This window comes from Apodemus sylvaticus, chromosome 7 (assembly GCF_947179515.1).
Source record: "Apodemus sylvaticus chromosome 7, mApoSyl1.1, whole genome shotgun sequence".
Lineage (NCBI taxonomy): Eukaryota > Metazoa > Chordata > Mammalia > Rodentia > Muridae > Apodemus > Apodemus sylvaticus.
Window position 1 is genome coordinate 111650509 of NC_067478.1, and position 20615 is coordinate 111671123.

A 20615-nucleotide genomic window follows, 5' to 3' on the forward strand; every position below is an offset into this window, starting at 1 on the left:
GTGAGGGAGTTCAGTCTTCCCCCACTCCTGTGCTTAGGTCACAGCTGCACGCCTCAGTCTTGCAGGAAGTGGGTTCCCTCTGGAGACGGAGCTCGTCCACGTTCTCAGCTCAGCAAGTTGTGATTTATCTTCCCGCATCCACCTCCGAAGGCAGGATGACGGTCTCAGGTACCATACCCTGTTCAGCTGAGTCCAACGGGTGCCACAGGCTACAGCCACTACAGCAATCAACGTGGTACAACAACAATGGCAACTTACTAAAGCACTGTGATTAACACACAATGGCAACTTATTGAAACAATGTGATTTTCCCATTTTAGGTAATGCAAGTGTAGTTTCAAGGCATGAACCCTACAGATGACAATGTCCGGTTAAATGTCTAGACACTAGACCCGAGTCTCAGGGGCAGCTTGGGTCAGGGCCCGAATGGCGAGCAGCCCGCCTAGCCGGCGGTGGCAGGACACATACTGCAGCAGGGCCTTGGTCTTGCGCGTGGGGTCATCGGGCCGGAAGTTCTTGTACTCCTCCACCTCCTTCTCCAGGGACAGCAGCTGGCTCTGCAGCTTGCTGCGCAGGGTCGGCAGTGACTCTCGGATGTGGTTGGTCAGTTGCTGCAGAAAAGGTAAGGGTTAGATGGTACCACAGGCCCAGGGGCCAGGAAAGAACCAACCCACCCCTGGCCCAGAATACTCAGTCCTGGGTGCCATACAAAGAAAGCCACAGACCTACAGACAAATCACTGGGACGGGGGCAGAAGCTGGAAGGAGCGGAGCAGAGCCTGCAGCAGCTGTTAGCTGAGACTCAAGGCTGCGGATGGCGGCACCAGTGTGCAGGCCTGGGACAGCCCTGCTAGCTCCAAGTCCCAGTGGTGTCCCCTAAGCCAATGCATACACCTGGGATGGCCCTCTAAGACTCAAAGGTACATGCCGTGAGCAGGATGCAGGGGCACACCTGCAGGGAGATGGGAGGGGGAGGGGACAGAGTGAGAGCCCCACTGCAGAGCAGGTGGACTCCCAGGAGGGAAGAGAAAGACTGAAGACACCGATGCTGGAGGAGCAGTGCAGCGGCTACGGCTTATGCGGAGCCCCCAGCCCGTAGGAGCCAGGGGCCCTAGCCCTGGTGTGCAAACCTTCGTCCTTTCTTAAGAGAAGCTAGCTACAGGTCTCACAAGGCAGTCTGGATGCTTACAGTTCTGTGGACATTTGAAAATTCTTATTTACTTACTGTGTGTAGGGGGTGTGTGCTGCAGGGGGAGGGGGAGGTAAGTGCACATGTTAGGTTGCCTGGGCGAGGCTCAGAGAACAGTCTCATGGGCTCGCTGTCTTTTTCTACCTTTATTTAGTTTGGAGATCGAAATGAAGTCCTTGGGCCTGAGCAGCACGTCCCTGAGCTCACAAAATGGAGGGTCACAGACAGCGACTGCCCACAGAGCACCCCTTAATTCAAGGGACCAGCCAAGCTATACACCTTCTGGTTCTCAAGCAGCCCCAGGCTGTGGGGACTCTTCCTTCCTGCCCCTCCACACTGGCCAGGCCCAGTGGCCTGTAGCTTTATCCCTTCCCGCAAGACACTGCAGTGCCCAATCCCTGTCGCCTGCTCTAGGGACGCCACTCTCAGCTTCATTTTGCAGTGAGTCCCGCTCCAGCTAACTCCTGACTAGGAATCTACCTGGCGGCTGTCTCCCCAGCTGGCCTCCCAGTGCACCTTCCCTAGGGACAATGGCCCTCGCACACAGTGCCTCGGGTCCCAACCCACGCATGAGGAAGTGGCTGCTGTTTTTGGACTCAGGTGGACTCACGCATCCCACACGATACAGGTGAGAACGGCCTTGCCTTCCTGATCGCCGAGGGCTGGGACTACAGAGGCACCACCACACTGACGCATTTGGTACTGGAGATGAAGGCCAGGGCTTCCACATCCTAGGCTAGCACTCACCGCTGAGCAACACTCCACGAGGGGCTTCTAGGCAGGCACTTGGCCCCTGCGTACATTTACCAGTTTTCCTACTGTTTTATCACTGTGAATAGGCACGAGGCATGTGTCAGTGAGTGGATACTGTTTCCTTCCACACAAGGTATGAACCTTGTCCTGGACACACATGGCCTCCCAGACTCCTACCCCTTAAAAATAAGGGCAGCCATTCTCCCTTGATAGACAGAGGAGGAAGGCATGGACAGGCTGGGCGAGGGTTTGTGCTCAAAGGCTGCAGAGGGTTAGATCCCAGGAGTCCAGACTGCAGCCAGCCCTGACTGACCGCTACCACCTCAGGACTGTTCTAGACTTCTGGGCATGTGACTGAATTACTGCACGCTTTAAGGCAAAAGTGGCACTGATAAATCAAACAGTCACAGTCTCTCCAGTCCTCAAAGGTCTTCGGTGGAACCACTCAGGCCAGGAGTAACAAGAAGTTAACAGCCTTGTCACGCGCTGGAGACTGGCACAGATGTACACGGGCCCCACCCTGCACTCTACCTGGTTCAGGGTCTTCTGTAGGTGTGGGGTGCCCATGCGGTCAGCCATGTGCCGGTAGGCTGGGTGCGAGAGGAAGAATTTCCTCTCGGCCGCCAGGGCAGCCCGGATGTCCTTTTTGCCCTCGATGTCCTTCTGACTGCGGTTAACCACGCCGATGTAGCCTGAGGAGAGAAGGTCAGGTATGCATTATGCCAGGAAGGACAAGGCTTTGCGCTGACCAGGTGGAGACTAAAAACAGACTGGTCCAAAGATCACTCACAGGAGAAGGCCCAGGGCAGCACTGAGCCCACCCTGCATGTTAAGGGCGTGGGAGGCAGCTGAACTCAAGGGCAGGGCAGGTGTGAGTGCGCTGGAGGGGCAGCTCAACGGGGACTGCCCTGACAACAGGCTGGGAGACACCTGTGCAGCTAGCAGCCTGCTGCTCATGCTGGGAGGTGTTCGCCATTACTGCAGGATCGAGTCACCTGGGAGAGGAAGTTAACTGAGGAACTGCCTCCCTCAGATGGACCTGTGGCATTTCCCTCACTAGTGAGTGATGCGGGAGTGCTAGCTCAGGGCGGGCCATGCTGCCCTGGCACTGGTGGGGGAGTAAGAAAGCAGGCGGAAGCTGGCCTTTAATCCCAGCACTTAGGAGGCAGAGGCAGGTACCTCTCTTGAGTTTGAGGCTAGCCTGGTCTACAGAGCAAGCCAAAGTTATACAAAAAAACATCCCCCAACTCCCCAACCCCCAAAAGAAAGCAGGCTGAGCAGGCCCTGGAGAAAGTGCAGCATCAGCAGGGCTCCTCTGAGGCCTGCCCCTCTGAGGCCTGCTCCTCAGGTCCTGACTTGGCTCCCTTCCATGATGGGCTCTGACCTGTAACCCAAATAAAGCTTTTCCTGCCCCGGCTGCTTTTAGCCATGGTGCCCATCCCAGTAGTAGAAAGCATGAGAACACTGCTCCTGCATCTCCAGCACCCATGTGGGTAGCTCATGGACGCCTCTAACTCCAGCCTGTGATCCCAAGGGGTCAGCACCCACTGTCAGTTAAACTGGTCATTAAATTAACATTAAATTAACAAGTACAGGTAAGCCTAAAAAAGTACAAGAAAAGAGTCTAAAACAAAAGCATCATCATCAATACAGCAACAAACCCCAGAGAGGAATGTGGAGAGGACAGAGTCCACCTCCTCATATCAAACCCACCCCAGCCAGCAGGATGCCTCGGCAGAAAGATGGGCAGGCAAGCTGGCTGACTGGAGTCTGAACTTTCCAGAATTCACACGATGGACAGAGAACAAACTCTGAAAGTTGCCTCTGACCTCCACACCTGAGATGTGGCACTCTCCCACCCTGCCTGCAAACATCATGCATGAAGCCACGCCCATAAGCAAATAACAAAGTAAGACAACCGGCTGGGGTCAGCTTGGCTATGCTTGGGTCAGGAGGAGGAAGATCGAGTTCAAGGCGGTCCTGGGTCAGGCCCTGACAGTCACTGGGCATGCATGTATGTATATGTATACGTATATGTATATGTATATGTATATGTTTTTGTTTTGTTTTGAATTTGTTTTTTTCGAGGCAGGGTTTCTCTGTATAGCCCTGGCTGTCCTGGAACTCACTCTGTAGACCAGGCTGGCCTTGAATTCAGAAATCCGCCTGCATCTGCCTCCCAGAGTGCTGGGATTACAGGCGTGCGCCACCACCGCCCCGGCATGTATATGTATATGTATATGTATATGTATATGCTTCAAAAACAAAGACATGAATATGAATAGCTTCAGAAATGAAAATTAATATAAAATAAATATATGCATGCATATGTGGGTAAGCAAGCCAGGAGTGCAGGCGCTCAGAGTCAGCTATGGCTGAGGCAGGAGGTTCCAGTCCAGCAGGTCTCCAACAACAGCAAACAAAACAAGTACCACATACACAATAATAAAACAAGATGAGGTGCTTGGGGCAGGGTTACCACAGCAGGGGAGACAGGGGTCAGGAGGTTCCCTCAGGGGCAGCCTGCAGAGTAAGTAGGAAAGATGTGGGGAAGGGGGGGGGGGGGGGAGGACCGTGAGGAAGAGAGCCCAGGGTCACAGGGTGAGAGCGAGCCGCTCACCAGTGGAGAAGCAGCACGGTCACTCCTGGGAGGACCGGCAGACACAGGAGGCCAGGTGAGTGGCTATCATAGAGGAAGAGGTGGGTGAAGGCCTGAAGTCCAAATGGATAGAGATTCTCAATACATCCAGTGGGTGCCGAGCTCCTCTGAGGAGCAGGCCCACAGTGCCCGGCAGGGTCGGGAGAGCTCACTCCCTCTCTGGCCTGCATTTCAGCGCTCAGCCTTCACTAGCGAGGGAGGCACTTCACGGTCCCTCTCTTTATGGTCAAAAAGGTTTTCAAGAAGAACACTCTCAAAAACAGAGGTTGAAAGGCAGATGAGTTGGTGCCCCTTCCACCTTAACATGGATTCCAGAAGGCAAACTCGGGGTCTCAGCACTTTACTTCGAGCTGTCTTCAAACTCACGACCGTGCTACCTCAGGCTTGCGAATGCTGGACTAGCAGGTATGTGCCCACGCCTGGCCGTCTGTGCTCCAACACCTAAACGCCAGTACTCTCTATGTAGGAAGGTGACCACTCAGGGTCCTCCACAACCAGAGTCAAGCAGCGGTGTGTGTCTCCTTATACGTTTTGCTTGGGAAGCTGAGGAATGAACTGTTCCCAGCATATGTTGGGCAAGGGCTATGCTGCGGAGATTCATTTCTAGCACCGAAAGCTATGTTTGAAGAAACATTCTGTATTTGTTTATTTGAAACAAGGTCTCATGTAGCCCAGGATGAGAGAATTTCTATGTAGCCCAAGATGACCTGGAATCCCTGACCCCCACCCCTGCGTCCTGAGTGTTGGGATTGCAGCAGGCACCAAGCATGAACGTGGCTGCACGCCTGCTGCTTAGTGCTCTGGAACACAGCTGTAATGCAGAACTGCTGTGTGCAGAGGAGTCACAGGAGGCCTGCGGCCGCATACACACCTCTTCTCAGGGGCAGAAGCTTGTTCTCCAGGACATCCCTGGCGTCTGTGCCCTCATCCATCAGGTCCAGCTTGGTGATGACACCGATGGTCCGTAGGCCTGAAAGAGTCCAGAAGTCAGAAGGGACCACAAGGAAGGCCCTTGGGGCCCTCTGACAGGCCAGGCGACAAGGGGCAAGCCATGGTGTCTTTCTGCCTGGACACCTGTTGGCAGAGTGTAAAATGACAGTTACGCGTCAAGTACTTTTTCAATGAGCACTGGTAAGAGCGTAAGACCCCAGCAGAACCAACGATCATCATGGAAACTAGAATCTCCCTGCCCATTCTCAACATCACACTTGGGCCTGAGCAACCGTTTCCAGGGCCCCTTGTTACCACTCAACCACCACTCCAAGGAGCAGCCCACCAATGTTCTCCCCAAGTCAACCAGAGTCAGCACATCCCACACGAAGCCACACCACCAAATCCACCCACCCGGCTTCTCGGCCTCTCTCTACTCCCTAATCCCTAGAGTCAAGGCTTTTTTAGTTTGGGGTCACCCGAGCTTCCAATCCACGGTAGAAGCCAGCATATGCCGTGGACTTGTTTTATCACCCAAAAACCCCAGGTCCCACCCTGTACCAGGTGAGCCGCAGAGCACTGGCCAAGGAGCGGGGCTCTTTGCCAAGCATCCTGTTACGCTGAGCCTGCCTGCATGGTGGTGCACCCCTGTGATCTCAGCTCTCGGGAGGGAGAGCCAGGAGGATCAGACGTTTAAGGTCACCTTCAGCTAAACAGAGTTTGAAGCCAATCTGCACCACAGGAGATCCTGCCTAACTACCAAGAACAAGCTGTCACATCAGGAACCCAGGTACCAGCTTGGATACACATGTGAACGTGTTGCCTGCATGTTCCATGTGTGCATGACACACAGGGGCTAATGGAGGCCCACAGAGGACAGGGATCAACTTAAACATCACAGGTGACTACATCGGCTGGCACTACTGTGAGGGGGGGTGAGCTATAAGAACTCATAGTTAATAGGGAAGAGGGCACACTAAGGAGAGAAATGAGTGGGGAGGGGCCTGAGACACGGACACCAATGAAAATGTTTAAGAGATTCGGTGAGGGTGAGGAGCGGGGCCTGTCCACAGAGCAACACACTATCGCTATATACAGTGGGCTAGGCATGGTGGCTTGTACCTGTAACCCTAACACTTGGGAGGTGGAGGCAGGTAAGATCTGCTACTGAGACTGCCTTGGCCTACACAGTGAAGTCCAGGTTAGACAGGGATACATTCTGAAACCACCACTGAAAAATAAAGAAAAGTTGCAGTCACCAAAAGCAAAAACCACAAACCAAGGCACAGACAGAAATGAGGAAAGATTATCCACTGAAAAATTAAGTTCACATTTGAGAAAAACTCTGGACAGAACTGTGGCCAGGGCAATCTTCATGGAAGAGAGGAGCTTTGTGGGCTCCTGACTTTCCAACGGTAACTTTACTGTAAAAACCATGAGTACATTCAAAGGCAAAGAAAGAAAAGAAAGGACAAAAATGGCCATTTGGTGTGCATGTATATTTGCTTGGTACCTGCAGCGGTGGGAAGAGGGCATCAGACCCCCAGAACTGAACCCACAGACTATTGTGGGCACCATGTAGGAGCCGTAAGTGCTCTCCCCCAAATCCCTTGTTAGACAGGATTTCACTATGGAGCCCTGGCCAGACTTGAACTCAAGGGGACCCACCTGCCATTGCCTATCAAGTTCTGGGATTAAAGGCGTGTGCTGCCACACCCAGCAGAAAGAACTCTTAACAGATCCTCAGATGGAACCCAGATCCTCATTCATGCCAGGCACCTCTTAGTGGGCAACCCCTCGCTGGGGTAATATCTAAAATTTGGGTCTTAAGTGTTCCTCAAAGGCTCCTGCAGTCAGCTGTCTGTGAGGCTCACAGGCAGATGGGGTCCCTTGGAGCACTGCACTTAAAGGATTCCACATGCTCAGTCAAGTGCTAGCTGCTCACAGCCCAACAGCAGCAGGCCACCAATCACAAGAGGACGGTCTGAAACTAACGCTGTACGTGCTTTAAAAGACAGTGCCTCTGTCACGGGGTTGGTTCTAGTGATGAAAAGCTGACTACTACAGCCACACACCAGACTCCGGGGCTGACAGAGGAGACCCCATCAATACTCAAGGAAGGGCGAAACTATTTCGGGTGTCGCAGGGATGCCCACCACGCAGGGGACACTGAACCTCAGGAGGCCTCTTTCTGATACAACCCTGTGACAAAAAGCACACCAGGGAGGGGACCTAGTACTACAGGAGCAGCTGCTGCCCAGGGCTGGAGTTACCTTGGGGGTCTACCTCCTTGGCCAGCTTGAGGGCATCCGAGTTGGCCAGGTCCATGTTGGCAGGTGTGACGGCGAGGATGAGGCTGCTCTCTCGGCTAATGAACTGCAGGATCATGTCTTTGATCTGGTATTCGATGTCTGGTGGCTGGTCCCCCACTGGCACCTTAGTGATGCCTGGGAGGTCGATGAGGGTCAAGTTCAGAACTGAGGGAACCAAGGGCAAAGGCGGTTAGAGCCCAAGTAGGAGTTCAGAGCCTACACACAGCTAGAGAGGCCCAGGGGACAGCAGCAAGTCCCCAGGGATCTCGGAGTCACTCCTAGCATGCCTACTACAACACGCTTTTTTTTTTAAAGGTTTATTTATTTATTTATTTATTTATTTATTTATTTATTTATTTATTTATTTTATGTATACGAGTACACTGTCGCTGACCTCAGACACACCAGAAGAGGGCATCAGATCCATTACAGAGGGCTGTGAGCCACCATGTGGTTGCTGGGAATTGAACTCAGGACCTTAGGAAGAGCAGTGGTGCTCTTAACCACTGAGCCATCTCTCCAGCCCTAGAACACGCTTCACTGTGTACTTTCTGTGTTGGGTGACTACCCTCATGGGCCAGAGGTCACACAAATATCTTCCACAATTGTTCTCTAGCATATTCATTCTTTTTAAAATTTAATACATTTTGAGAGAGAGAGAGAGAGAAAGAGAGAGAGAGAGAGAGAGAGAGAGAGAGAGGGAGAGGAGAATGTGTGTTTATATGCATGTGTATATGTGTTTGTATGTATGTGTATATGTGTTTGCATGTGCAGGTGTGAGTGTGTATGTGTATGTGTGCGTGTGCGTACCAGAAGTGGAAGTCAGAGAATCCACAGTTGTCAGCTGTCTCCTCACCATTCTGGGAACTGCACATGGTCAGCAGGCTTGCCAGCAGGTGCCTTTACCACTGAACTACCTTGCTGGCTTCACACCTTATCTTTTGGGAAAGAGTTTCCTCACTGAGTGCAGAGCTACACTGGGAAGCTATTGGGCACCAGGGATCCATCATCTGCCCAGACCTGCAGTCTCCTAATTAAAGATGCACAGTGCCGGGCGGGGCGGGGCTGGGCTGGGCTCTGCATGGCTCTGCATGGTTGCTGAAGAAGTCTTTCCTCTACAGCAAGCACTCTACTCCCCAAGCCACATGTCTTCCTTTCATACCTTCTTTACTTCTGAGGCAAGGGCTAGCTGTGTAGACCAGACTGGACTGGAACTCCCCATGCAGCTCAGGCTATAGCCCAGGTGGTGCAGCATTCACCTAGTGCCCACAAAGCTCTGCTGTGCATTCCTAGCACTGCAGAAACCACGCCTGGTGCACAGATCTGCAAGTGCAGCCCCGGGAAGTAGGAACAGAGGTGAGGGACTCAAGGTCAACTGGACCACACAGGAGTTTGAGGCTAGCCAGGCTGTGTTTTGAAAGAAAGGGACAGTGACATAGCTCAGTGGGTAAAGATTCCTACCACTAAGCCTGATGAACTGAGAGTCCCGACCCTGGGACCTACACGGACTTCTACAAGTTGTCCTCTGACCACCATATGCACACCACACACGGACACAAAGAAAATGTAGGCCAGGCAGTGGCCTACAAAAAAAAAAAAAGAAAGAAAAATGTAAAGAAATACATTAAAGAAAATGCAGCTGAGTGGTTACCAGAGGACCCGGGTTCGACTCTCAGCACCCACATGGTGGCATATAATCACGGGTAACGCTAGTTCCATGGGGTCTGACCCCTCCCTCTGTGAGGTCCTCAGGCACCAGGCATGTATAGTGTATATACCTTCATCCAGGTAAAGGACATTCACAAAAAGCAAATTTTAAAAAAATTAAAAGAACTTTTTACAAAAGTTTAACTGAGGTTAGCCTCAAATACAGTCTTTACGTTTGGTCCTACAGAATGCTGGGATTACAGGTATACACAGCACCCCGCCTGGCTCATTTTTATCTTAAACGTGGTCCTAGGGACTGACTCCATGCATGCTACACAAGTCCCTGGCTACTGAGCCCAGCCTGGGTCTCACTCTGCCCTCCGCCCTCCGCCCTCCCCTCCCAGAGCCGGGGTTACAGGCACGTATGTGCCCAGGCCTACTCTTGCCCACCACATCCAAGCCTTCCTAGCCCAGAACGCTTTTCCCAGATGCTCGGGAATTGGGAAGATCCTACTGGACAGGAGCAGTGTGCCAGCCTCCCTCGATCCCACCACGCTCCCTACCGTGTGGTGAGTAGACCCGAAGGTTGATGGGCACCGGGGAGATGCCTTTGTTGGTGCCTGTGACCCGGTCAGTCTCCGCTTCGATTTCCTGCCGGACTTCATCGAAGTCTGTAAACTTTTTGGACTTGCAGTGCAAAAACTCCGCATATTCTGACACGAGAAAAAGATGTTCAAGGTGAGAAAGAGGGAAAGAACGAATACCCGGGCGTGCGGCGTGCCAGGCAGAGGAAGAAATGCAACCCTTCAGTTCCTACAGAACTTGGACACGGCGTTCGATCTTTCTCCTATTTTACTGGGTTGGTTCATATTTTGAGACAGTTTCACGAGGCACACGTGCACACAGGCCTGTGGTGGCCGAGGTCAGCTTCAGGGGTCCTTGCTCTACTGTTCTCCATGCTGTGCTTTGTGACAGTGCCTCTGAGCAGAGCCTGAGGCTCCTTAGCTGGGCCAGTCTGGCTGGCCAGGAAACTGCAGCGGCCCTTCGGGCTCCACCACCCCAGGGCTAGGGTAACAAGTGGCACCCCAGCACCCGGCCTTTTACAAGTGTACTGAGTCATACTTTGTGACTAACTCTTTATAGACAGACTTCTTTTTGATCATGCGATTTGGCCCCAGGCGTGTGGTCTGGGATGGAGTGACACTAGAGATCCCATTGCCCCAGGCAACCAAACTGAGAAGGTTGCACCGGAAACCTGGTCCTTAAGAGGCTGCGGAAGGATAATGAGATAAACTGAGCCACACTGATCGTGTCTGACAAAAGACAAAAAGAACAGGTGTTTGTGTTTGAACTACCAGGCTGGGATGTACATGCTTGAATTTGCTAAGTTCAAGGCTGGGCAGGTGCCAACTCTTGTCTCAGAGGCTGCAAGAACACATCTGGTTGACAATGTGAGGCAGCAAGGTGTCCTGCAGGAAGGAGCCAGCATGAGCGCTGAGTAGAGCATCTGAGACAATCACCTGGTCATCCACATTACAGGACCACAGGGCACGCTGCTGCACAGAGAACTGGGAGCCAGAGGTCCGGCGAGGACTCCACAGGCAGAGCCTTGGCAGTCATGGAGGGAGCCTGGGCACCCAGGATGGCATAAAGTGGTGTGCTGATAAGGGCCTGCAATCCCAGATCTAGGGATGTGGAGGCAGAGGGAGTAGGAATGTCAAACAGGTGGGTACCAGTTTGGGCTATGGTGAGACTCCATCTCCAGAAAAACAAAGTATGTGGCCAGAGATGATTCCGAAGTTTGTTGTGCAAACTTGAGGATGGAAATGTGGGTCCCAGCACTCACAACCAGGCATCCCACAAAACCACATAACCCTCAGCCCAAAAGGGTACGGGGGAAGACAGGCTCGCTGGGGCTTGCTGGCTTGCATCTAGCAAGAACAAAAGCAAGCCCATCATGGTGGTGCACACTTTAATCCTACCAGTCGGGAGGCAGAGGCAAGGAGAATCGCTGGGAATTCCAGGCAGGCCAAGGTTATATTGATTTAAACAGAACTAGTAAGACCTAGAGACCCGCAGGGCGGTGGTGGCGCACCCCTGTAATCCCAGCACTCTGGGAGGCAGAGGCAGGCGGATTTCTGAGTTCCAGGCCAGCCTGGTCTACAGAGTGAGTTCCAGGACAGTCAAGGCTATACAGAGAAACCTGTCTTGAAAAAAAATGCAAAAAAACAAAAATACAAAAAAACAAAACAAAACAAAACAAAAACAAAAAACAAAAAAACTAGAGACCCTGCCTCAAAGGAGCAAAGGAGGGATGGAGAGGACCGGACATCCTCCGTCCTCCAGCCTCTGCAGCAGGCAGGCACACATCAGCATAAACAGCATGCACTCACAGTCACACAAACACAATGTCCAGTTCATAGACATAGACTCTGAGGCCCAGGGAGGGCATGGGGGTTGATCAAACTTGGTGGCGGTGCTGGGACTGGCTAGGTCAGACCACCTTGTAGAGGAAGTGACTCTCAAACCCAATGACCTCGGCAGGACCAGGTCTGTGTCTAGCATGGGTGCTGGCCATCTAGAAGCAGGGCCAGTGAGGGTGTGGACAGGAGGCTTTGGGACTCCCCCTCAGCCCTCGCATAATCAGCTGACCCACTTCCCAAGGGCAGCCGTGCTCTGGCCTTCCAGGGGACAAGCGGAAATACTCTTCCTGCAGCTGCCACTAAAAATGGATCAGTCACCCAGCCCCCACCGAACTTCAGTTCTCTTCCGGATCAAGGCAGTCAGCGAGTGAGGTGGTGGCTGGGTAAGGCAGCAGAGCCAGGACCAAGGCCAGGGCTGGTTCCTTCCCTCTCCCTCTCCCCGCTTCCCTCTCCCTCCCTGGGCTCGCCCCTCACTCTGCCTTGGCCTCCTTTATCACCTGCATTATGTTCATGGGGCTGGAACCTGCCAGCAGCAGCAGCGGCCTCTGCCACCACCCAGTGTGTTTGTTGTTAGCTTCAGCAGCCCTGGAGGACCCCACCTAGGTCTCAACCTCCTGGATCAGCAAAACAGACATCCCAACCATATCTGTGTGGCCGCCAATATCTCTTAGTCATTAGTGAGCAGAGGACCCCAAAGTACAATATGGAAATGCTGGGGGAAAAGGCTCTGTCATCTCCCTTTCTTAACACAAGAGACTCCAGAGAGGGCGTGCCTTTATGGAAGCCACACAAGTCCTACTGTAAACGCCTGCTTTAAGCTTGGAGGGCAGCTCATACCTGCAGGAGCAGTCGGAAGCCAAAGGCAGGGCTGAGTTAGAGGCCAGCCTGGGCGATCCAGCAAAGCCTTGCCTTAAAAAGAAGCCCTCAAGGCTGAAGACTCGGTCAGTATGCTTGCTCTGCAATCATGAGGACCTGTATTTGATTTACAGAACTCACAAAAATAAGACGGCTGTGGTAGCGCATGCTTGAAACCCAGTGCTGGGGGGAGGGGGCCCACAGGGCTCGCTGGCCAGCCAGCCGATATCAAGGCAGGGCTCCAAAAATGTCCCTGTTAATTACTACACATGCTCAAATGTTAAATAAAAAACTGTGCTGGAGGCTTTAAGGCTGAGCTGCCTGCCAGTTGGTCATCAGTAGCCCAGGCCACGCCTCTAAGTCACTGCCAGCTCTGCTCTTGCAGGTCCCCATGTTCCTCTGGCCCCTGGGCCAGCACTGCAGCATTCTCATAGCCACACATCCCCTGGCAGCAGAGTGGATTCTCCCTAGCCCTTCCCTGCACAGAGAACCAGACAGGCTCTCCCCAGGGGCGGCTTAGCGGGCTCCACAGGCTCCCCGCCCAGGGCCCGGAACACACCAGGGCTAAAGGAAGAAACCAAGGGTGAGCCTGGGTCTGCAGACATTCGCTAGCCCTGGTGGGCCAGCCAGCCTTCTTGCCAGAGGTTCCCCAAGGGTAGCCTCACTGTGTGTCCAGGAAATGAACCGCAAAGGGGGTTTCTAAAGAGCTGCTCCCTGCCTGCACGGCCGTGACTACTAACGGACTGGGTTTGATTCACTACACTCTCCAGCACCTGCTGCTGCTTCGTAAGCATGTATTTAGGTGTCGGGAGACGGAAGCAGCAGGACCACAGCCTGGCAAAGAGCAAACCATGGTGACCGGCTCCTGATGCCCACGACCACGAGGTCTGCCTTCCTCAGAGCTGGCATTGGCATGCACATCTGGACAAGAATGCCTGGGGGCTCAGACACATGTTAGAGACCCCTGGACACGCCCAGACAGGATCTGTGATGCTTCTGTGAACCCTGAGGGTTCGAATGAGCTGAAGGCCACCCTCAGCAGGCAGGTTTAAGTTCCAGTCTCAAAAACCAAGGTGGGGCTGGAGAGTTGGCTCAACAGTCAAGACTGCTGCTCCTGAGGAGACTGAGTGGCGCTCAGCACCGACAGGTGGCTCACGACACCTGTAGCTCCAGCTCCTTACAATAACAGAGCTAAAAGACAGGACGGGATAAAATTCAGTTTGGAGAGAACCCCCTTTTTTTTCCTGGTTAACATTTTTATTGTAGTATTTCCTTTTAAAATTTGACCATGAAAAAACAAAAACAAAACCAAAATAAAAAACAAAGCCGGGAAGTGGTGTCGCACGCCTTTAATCCCAGCACTTGGGAGGCAGAAGCAGGTGGATTTATGCGTTCAAGGCCAGCCTGGTCTACAGAGTGAGTTCCAGGACAGCCAGGGCTACACAGAGAAACCCTGTCTCGAAAAAAACAAAAAACAAAAAACAAAAAACAAAATACAATGGCCCCTAGGAAAAAATGCACAATTTGTTTTAGTTCCAGCTCAGAAATCCTTCTCTTCATGGGAGATGTACTCTTGGTCTCAGCAATAAGTGAAGGAAAGGGAGTAGACAGCCTTGCGCCGGCAGCACTGCAGGGACCCTGTGTCGGTCACACAAGCCTGTGACCGCAGCGCTCGGGAGGTAGGATGGCTCAGACACCCAAGCTCGCCTTCAGTTACACACTGAGACTGAGGCTGGCCTACCTGACACTGTCTCAAAAGTAAACAAAAAAGCCAGTGTGAAGGGTCTGTGCACGACAGACTTTTCCGAGCCTTACAGGGAGCAACATCACAGACTTAGCACTCCTGTTTAGCCTACAGCTCTTTGATTTGAGACCTGTAGGGACTGTCACCTTGTCTAAGATGTACTGTCACTGTGATGATTACAACAAAGTAGTCATTTCAATTAGCCCCCAACTTGAGCCACACCTGATCCAAGCTGTTTTTTTCTTAGACCCAGAAACACCAAAGTATGGTTTTGTCTGCAACAGATGGCTACCCAGGCCTTGGTCTTCCAGGCCTTGTAGGATGGAAGACAGGTTTAGAAAGGGCCTGCCACAGTCAAACAGCACAGGGAGAGGGTGCTGAGTAAGGAACAGTGGGTAGCGCCTCTCTCTCCAGAACTCAGTCCATGCACGGAGCACTGATGAGAGACACAAGACTCCAAGTGGGTGTCAGGCAAGAATGGACAGCAAAGTATTTTTGGCATTTCCCTGCCTCAGTGTATTTGCTGTTCCAGTGGGGAAGAGACACAGTGAGAACACAGCAACACAGCTAGACATGGTGAGGCACACCTGCGATTCCAGCACATCGGCGGTAGAGCCAAGAGTACAGGACAGGAGTTCAAGGTTAGCTTCAAATATAAGCAAATTCGAGGCCAGCCTGAGCTACATGAGATTCAGTCTCAAACTTGAAAAAAATTTCAACTCAAGAAAGCACAGTTTTATCTAACAAGTGACCCTGTGGAACATGGTGAGGGACAGGAGGGAGACCAGAGGGCAGCAAGGAGCCATGGCTGTTTCTGGAGAACAGGGCGGGCTGGGCTCTGGCAGGCACGGGCCTTGTCCTGACATCTCTTTTATGGCCCATCGATCACAGACCAAGCAAAGTCAAGGTGAAGGCTGGGCATGGGAGGGAACCCTGCACCCAGAGTTTAGCAGGATGATTCTGGGTAAGGGCAGGGTTCATCATGGGCCACTAGGCTTCCTGGGGCCTGTGGTCTTAGGTAATTTTTAAACAGCACCAGCTACAAGAGCAGCCTGAACAAGAAGGTCCAGGGCACTTGGGCGTCTGAAGCACTGAAGGGGAGGATCCACGCCTGGCCTCACAAGTCTCATCTTTAGAGTCCTGAACCTTTCAGGGGTGGACGGCCGTCTGCCCCGCCCCTGGCTCTGTGGATTAGGTCCCAAGCTTCAGTGTGAGGACCCTGTGATAGCCAGGGCTCAGCTAGACCTCCCTCTCTGGCCTTGCTACCTCTGCACACACTACTGCTCTCTAAACAACCCAGATGCAGGGTCTTCAGGCAGGGGAGTGTGGTGAGTGCAGGTCTGCAGCATCTGCTAGGGCAGGGCTGGGGAAGTGGGCAGCCTGGTGACAACATAACACAGTGATAGAAACACAAAGGCTACCTCTCCAGTGTCCCACCAAGGCCGTGCACAATATGGGCAATGCCACCATTAGGCAAAGGGTCAGGGGCATTCAAGCTTAGGGGACACAAGACAAGACACACCTGAGAGGCACACTTGTCCTCTCAGCCCAAAAGGATTCAGCTATGTCCCCATCTCCACAACTGTCACCTTGCCCTAAGCAGCCGCGCCTCCTCCCATGTGACCCACGTCAACAGTAGTCTAAGGTCCCTTCTTACCATAGCTATATAGGTCTGCTCATATCCCCAAGATCAGTTTCAACATAGCAGTAAACCCTAAGCAGTAAACTCAGGCAAGCGGTGGGGATGGCTTGGTTCCCTTGAAGATGGAGAAAGGTGAGGGACGGATCTGACCTTTATGCAGGTCAGCTGTGGGCAGGTGTCCCCAGCTCAGGTTCTTTCCATGCTCGTCTTCCCAACCCTGTCCCAGAGAACCTCAGGGTTCCAGGAGAGTTTGGCAGCCAAGGAATCTCAAAATACACCAGGTCTGCCAGTCCCCAGCACCCCAGTGTTCCCCACACGTGCCCGTCAGGCCTCGGGTGTGCTGTACCAGCTACCCAGGAGGCCTCAAATCAAGAACCAACTGTTCAAGGCCCACCTGGAGTATGATGGTTTACATATGCAGTTGGTAGGCCGGGCTGTAGCCCAGCAGAGAGCCCACCTAGTCTGCATGAGTTCTGGGGTTCCATCCCCAGTACCCCATAAACCAGACCGGGTTTACATACCAGCACCTGGAAGGCAAGAAGATCAGGAGTTCAACGTCATCCCCAGATACAAGTGGAGATCAGCCTGAGCTAATAATTGCAAACAAGCAAGCAAGCAAACAGGCTAGGGATGGAGGTCAGAGCACTGGCCTCCATGCAAGGCCTGCAGATCTGACGTCCTCTTCTGACCTCTACAGGGACCAGGCACACACACGGGAACAGAAAGGAATGTAGGGACAACATTCATACAATTAAAAATACACAAAAAATGTCAACATAAATAAAATAGAAAAGTCTTGTATGGTGGCTCCCCAGCACTGTCACCCTAGCACTCAGGTCAAAGGGAAGTAGAGGCTACCCTGGGCACCAGGTCCAAGGGAACTAGAGGCTACCCTGGGCACCAGGTCCAAGGGAAGTAGAGGCTAGCCTGGGTACCAGGTCTAAGGGAAGTAGAGGCTAGCCTGGGCACCAGGTCCAAGGGAAGTAGAGGCTACCCTGGGCACCAGGTCCAAAGGAACTAGAGGCTACCCTGGGCACCAGGTCTAAGGGAAGTAGAGGCTAGCCTGGGTACCAGGTCTAAGGGAAGTAGAGGCTACCCTGGGCACCAGGTCTAAGGGAAGTAGAGGCTAGCCTGGGCACCAGGTCCAAGGGAAATAGAGGCTACCCTGGGCACCAGGTCCAAGGGAAGTAGAGGCTAGCCTGGGTATCAGGTCTAAGGGAAGTAGAGGCTACCCTGGGCACCAGGTCTAAGGGAAGTAGAGGCTAGCCTGGGTACCAGGTCTAAGGGAAGTAGAGGCTACCCTGGCACCAGGTCCAAGGGAAGTAGAGGCTAGCCTGGGTACCAGGTCTAAGGGAACTAGAAGCTACCCTGGGCACCAGGTCCAAGGGAAGTAGAGGCTAGCCTGGGTACCAGGTCTAAGGGAAGTAGAGGCTACCCTGGGCACCAGGTCCAAGGGAACTACAGGCTAGCCTGGGTACCAGGTCTAAGGGAAGTAGAGGCTACCCTGGGCACCAGGTCCAAGGGAAGTAGAGGCTACCCTGGGCACCAGGTCCAAAGGAACTAGAGGCTACCCTGGGCACCAGGTCTAAGAGAAGTAGAGGCTAGCCTGGGCACCAGGTCCAAGGGAAGTAGAGGCTACCCTGGGCACCAGGTCCAAAGGAACTAGAGGCTACCCTGGGCACCAGGTCTAAGGGAAGTAGAGGCTAGCCTGGGTACCAGGTCTAAGGGAAGTAGAGGCTACCCTGGGCACCAGGTCTAAGGGAAGTAGAGGCTAGCCTGGGCACCAGGTCCAAGGGAAATAGAGGCTACCCTGGGCACCAGGTCCAAGGGAAGTAGAGGCTAGCCTGGGTATCAGGTCTAAGGGAAGTAGAGGCTACCCTGGGCACCAGGTCTAAGGGAAGTAGAGGCTAGCCTGGGTACCAGGTCTAAGGGAAGTAGAGGCTACCCTGGCACCAGGTCCAAGGGAAGTAGAGGCTAGCCTGGGTACCAGGTCTAAGGGAACTAGAAGCTACCCTGGGCACCAGGTCCAAGGGAAGTAGAGGCTAGCCTGGGTACCAGGTCTAAGGGAAGTAGAGGCTACCCTGGGCACCAGGTCCAAGGGAACTACAGGCTAGCCTGGGTACCAGGTCTAAGGGAAGTAGAGGCTACCCTGGGCACCAGGTCCAAGGGAAGTAGAGGCTACCCTGGGCACCAGGTCCAAAGGAACTAGAGGCTACCCTGGGCACCAGGTCTAAGAGAAGTAGAGGCTAGCCCGGGCACCCAGCGCTGCAGGTATGAAGCTGTCGCTGCTCAGCAAGAGCTGGCAGGCCCCAACTGGCCGGTCTTCCAGTTATCCTCTCTCTGCGGTAGGGCACCACAAAGGGACGCTGGGACAGGAGCCTGGGGAACTGCCTCCCTCCCCGCCCATCCACACAGGCTTCCCCAGGGGGGCTGGGGACCAGGGGCAGCAGCAGTGCCAGCTCATGGTCCAGGAAAAGGTGCAAAAGTAAGCCATGCAGCGGTGGTAGTGCATGGCTTTAATGCCAATACTTGGAGGCAGAGGCAGGTGGATCTTTATGAAATTGAAGCTAGCCTGGTCTACAGAGTGAGTTCCAGGACAGTCAGGACTACACAGAGAAATTTTGCTTCAAAAAAACCAAAAAGAAAAAGTGCAGGGCTGGAGAGATGGCTCAGTGGTTAAGAGCACTGACTTTTGTTCTAGAGGTCCTGAGTTCAATTCCCAGCAACCACGTGGTGGCTCACAACCATCTATAATGGGATCCAATGCCCTCTTCTGGTGTGTCTGAAGACAGCTACAGTGTACTCATATAAATAAAAATAAATAAACCTTTAAAAAAATATTTACTGATAAAAAATACACAGCCAGGCAGTGGTGGAGCATGCCTGTAATCCCAGCACTCTGGGAGGCAGAGGCAGGTGGATCTCTATGAGTTTGAGGCCAGCCTGGTCTACAGAGTGAGTTCCAGGACAGCCAGGGCTACACAGAGAAACCCTGTCTAAAAAAACCAAAAAAGAAAAAAGAAAAAAAAGAAAAAGAAAAAGTGCAAAATAGGGATTTCCAAGCTGAGGTGGAGGTTTGCAGGCAATGGGACACACACAGGAAGAGGAGTCAAGGGCCTCTCCAGCAGAGCTCACTGCAAGCCTGACCAGAGGCAGCAGCCGTCCGTCCTGTGGGCTGTCATAAGGCAAAACCCGCAAAGGGGCACGGCACACCAAACCACCGGGTCTCACTGGAGCCTCTCCTCCATGACAAACTGGCAGAATCAGGGTGGAAAAACCCTGCGGGGCCTTGGAACGTCAGACCACATTGAGTTGGCTGAGGATCCCAGGCCAGGGGCCCCCTAAAATGCAGGTGACCTGGCTGGGCCTCCAGTTTCCCAACTGTAAATTCAGTCTTGGGAGCAATTGGCAGCAGGGAATAGGGACTGGGCCCCAAGGACCCGGCGCAGGAGCTCCTTCGACTGGGGCTGGTGTGTGACTGCATGGAAAGGACAAGGCAGCGAGCGGTTCTGCCTTTCAGGCAAGACTTCTCCAAAAAAAAAAAAAAAAAAAAAAAAAAAAAAAAATCAGAAGGTACCTGTGGGCACAGGTAGCCTGTCCTGCCCGGGCACTCGGCTGCACCAGGGTGATGTGCAGGATGCTTCTCAGCTTCCCTGGACAGGTGAGACCTGCACTCAGTCCCAGACAACCCAGGAGCTCAGATTTCTCCTTAGGCCCCTAAATCCTCATGATTCCAAGTTCCCAACTAACCCCGCGATGGCCTCCTCATAGTACGGGGTTGCTGCTGCTGTTTGAAGACCGGGCCTTCCGTAGCCCAGGATGGTCCAGAACTCTCTCTGCATCACAGGATGGCGTGAGCTTCGGGTCCTGCTCTCACATTCCCGGCTGGGCTCGCAGGTGTGCACCTCCACACCAGGGTCACACTCCTGCTGCTGGAAGCAGGGCTGCCCATGCGCTGGGGCGCTGTCCACGAGCTACGCTACCGCTGTGGCTTATTTATTATTATTATTATTACTTTTTGCTTTGTCTTGGTTTTTGGTTTTGAAATCTCTATTTCTCATACCTGTTTTGGAAAAGATGAGCTGCAGAATGAGAGGCCTCCGGGTGACAATTCCTGATCCTCGCGGAAGGAAGTCCCTGGGAGAAGAGAAAGCAGCACAAGTGACTCACAGTCCTGCGAATGAGGCAGGAAGTGTGACCACAGGCAGCAAGCAACTGTCTCTTGCTGACGCACCAGCGGAGACCCTGGGGAGGGTCTCGGCCCTAGGGTTTGAAGGGGGCCTGAACTAAGCAGAAAACATGGAGCTGTGCACAGGAATGCTCTGGAGCCCAGCGGGTGCACTAGGCCCTGCTTGTATTGTATTTCAGACAATCTTGTCCACAGAAAAAGAGCCACAGGAGAGACTGGGGGAGAATCAAGCTCAAGGCCAGCCAACCGAACGCCACCACCAGTCACCCCCGT

General features: G+C 53.2%; 1 protein-coding gene and 1 long non-coding RNA gene across 11 annotated transcripts in view; one reads left to right on the plus strand and one right to left on the minus strand.

The window, feature by feature from the left end:
• Dnm2 (dynamin 2) overlaps window positions 1-20615 on the minus strand; it is an 83666-nt gene that overhangs the window by 32200 nt on the left and 30851 nt on the right. For all 10 annotated transcript variants that reach the window (XM_052188913.1, XM_052188910.1, XM_052188911.1 and 7 more), the window contains exons 2-7: window positions 20217-20290; window positions 10053-10202; window positions 7804-8007; window positions 5472-5570; window positions 2473-2633; window positions 469-611 (exon numbers count right to left, since the gene is read on the minus strand). In XM_052188913.1, the coding sequence (XP_052044873.1) occupies window positions 469-611; window positions 2473-2633; window positions 5472-5570; window positions 7804-8007; window positions 10053-10202; window positions 20217-20290 (831 nt within the window). The remainder of the gene's footprint in view (window positions 1-468; window positions 612-2472; window positions 2634-5471; window positions 5571-7803; window positions 8008-10052; window positions 10203-20216; window positions 20291-20615) is intronic.
• LOC127689343 (uncharacterized) lies at window positions 17793-19108 on the plus strand. The gene is made up of 3 exons (XR_007978883.1): window positions 17793-17906; window positions 18178-18222; window positions 18391-19108. It is a non-coding gene; the product is annotated as an uncharacterized LOC127689343 (long non-coding RNA).